Source organism: Seriola lalandi, unplaced genomic scaffold (assembly GCF_002814215.2).
Source record: "Seriola lalandi dorsalis isolate HSWRI2012SDOR001 ecotype SW California unplaced genomic scaffold, Sedor1 jcf7180002000649, whole genome shotgun sequence".
Taxonomy (NCBI): Eukaryota; Metazoa; Chordata; class Actinopteri; order Carangiformes; family Carangidae; genus Seriola; species Seriola lalandi.
Window position 1 is genome coordinate 1 of NW_019471308.1, and position 1921 is coordinate 1921.

General features: G+C 41.2%; 1 protein-coding gene across 1 annotated transcript; it reads right to left on the reverse strand.

Moving 5' to 3' along the window:
* Positions 1-7: 7 nt before the first annotated feature.
* Positions 8-1869, reverse strand: LOC111662616 (voltage-gated potassium channel subunit beta-3-like). The gene is made up of 5 exons (XM_023416536.2): positions 1701-1869; positions 1505-1599; positions 1221-1341; positions 450-538; positions 8-272 (listed from the first exon to the last, which is right to left on the reverse strand). Exons 1-5 carry the CDS (start codon positions 1867-1869, stop codon positions 183-185), a joined length of 564 nt encoding a protein of 187 aa, XP_023272304.2. The 3' UTR covers positions 8-182.
* Between the last annotated feature and the right edge of the window lie 52 nt (positions 1870-1921).

Sequence of the window (1921 nt, forward strand, 5' to 3'; positions counted from 1 at the left end):
TTTTTTTTTTTCATACATGATACAATGTACTGCGCAAAATGGATATGCGCACATACTGGAAGCATAATGTTGCTGAGGACATGCAAGTTGTTGAGTATACAGCAGAGCAAAAAGCAATGTTTCCCAATGTCATTGTCTTCTTCATCTTCTTGAAACATCATCTGTCACTCAGATTTGCATCTTCAAGCGCGTGACTCTTTCTTCGAGTGTGGCTTATTTCCCAGCAGGGCATCAATCTCGGTAATGGTTTGAGGGTTCATTTGAGATAAAATCTGGAAGGAGGAGGGAAGGACAGCATTCAGTTACAAATGTGTTCTTCTGTGGTCTGTCAGATTTACCAACTTCGTATTACACACAAAGTAGTTTATCTATTGTTTTACACAACTGTAGCTCAGTATGTCAGGCAGAATTATTGATGTGGGAGGAAAAAAGGAAAAATAAATATCTACCCGGAGGGCACCCAGGTTCTCAAGTAGCTGGTCTGTATTAGAAACTCCCAGAAGTACTGAGCTGACTCCCTCACTGCGCAGACACCAGGCTGTAGAATTAAAAAAAAGAGAGAAAACCAATAGAACTCATCAACGTTCAATCTACTGGCCATATTAAACATGCATCAAATATATTTGAGCAGGATTTCTGATCTAAGATTTGCTAATCGTGACAGTGATCCCAAATTAGAACATTTTGTAGTAGGCAGGCAAGGATAGTGGGAAAACCTAAGCAATAAATTAACCTTATTGAATAAACACAAAGATGGAAAAAAAGTTATGTAATTAACAAATACAGCCATTGCTCAGGAATAGAGTGGTTGGACACAGGCAGATGGGCACATTGGAAAGATTTGTGTGATGCACTAAATCATGCTCAAATCTGTGGCCTAACCTTCGCTGTGCATAATAAATCAAAGCACTTCAATTTGAGGGTTTTTTTGGGGGGAGAATTTTTATGGAGGATCTCAGGACAGAGGATTTCATACTGTATGCTGTAGAGATTGTAAAGCTCCTTAGAGACAAATTTGTGATTTGTGATTTGTGATCTATATAAATAAAAATTGACTTGACTCGTGTGAAATAAATGACCAAACATTTCAGTAGTCTTGTGCACATTTAAAATCCAAATCTGAGAAACAGCTAAATGTTATCTTCCACTAATGCAACAATACACACAGAATAAGTCCCTGAATGTGCACTGTATAATCATGTCATTTGCCTGGGTCATACCTATGGCTAACTGTGCAGCAGTGCAGCCCAGTCTGTCTGCCAGTAGATGGAGCTCCTTGATTTTAGCGAGCTGCCTGCGGCCCTCCTCACTGTTCACTCGTTCCTTCAGCCACTGGTATCCCTTCACCAGGAGCAAAATGGAGAGAAGCAATGATAAGGCAATGTGCAGGACTTCTATAGTGATTTCACAGTACAATACCTCACTGATAAGGTAGAGAATCACACTGGGGCTGGTTTTCAGTGAGAGAGAAATCCCAGAGGAGGACCAGTCAAATCGAACTGACCTTCATTGCTGCTCTGGAGCACTCTGGTACACCGTCGCTGTACTTCCCTGTGATTAATCCACAAGCAAGTGGAGACCAGGTCATTGCTCCAACACCTGAAAGATTGGAATAAGCGTAGACATTTGAATGAAACAAAAATGAAGCTTCAATTGAAAAAATAAAGATAAATAGAGCTGTGAGACTGTGGATGTCCAACCAATCTTGTGGTAGAGCTCAGGAAGCTGGACCTCGACTTTATCCCTCTGGAAATAGTGATACTCTGCCTGCTCACACACAGGTGGTATCAGGTTGAATTGGCGTGCGACTGAGTACGCCTCCTGGTGCCAAAAGGACAGAAACAAAACGCCATGGTTACCGATCAGCATTTCTGCCATAAGCTGACAGCATCAAATTTTGTAAAGAATGGGAGATGAGCTT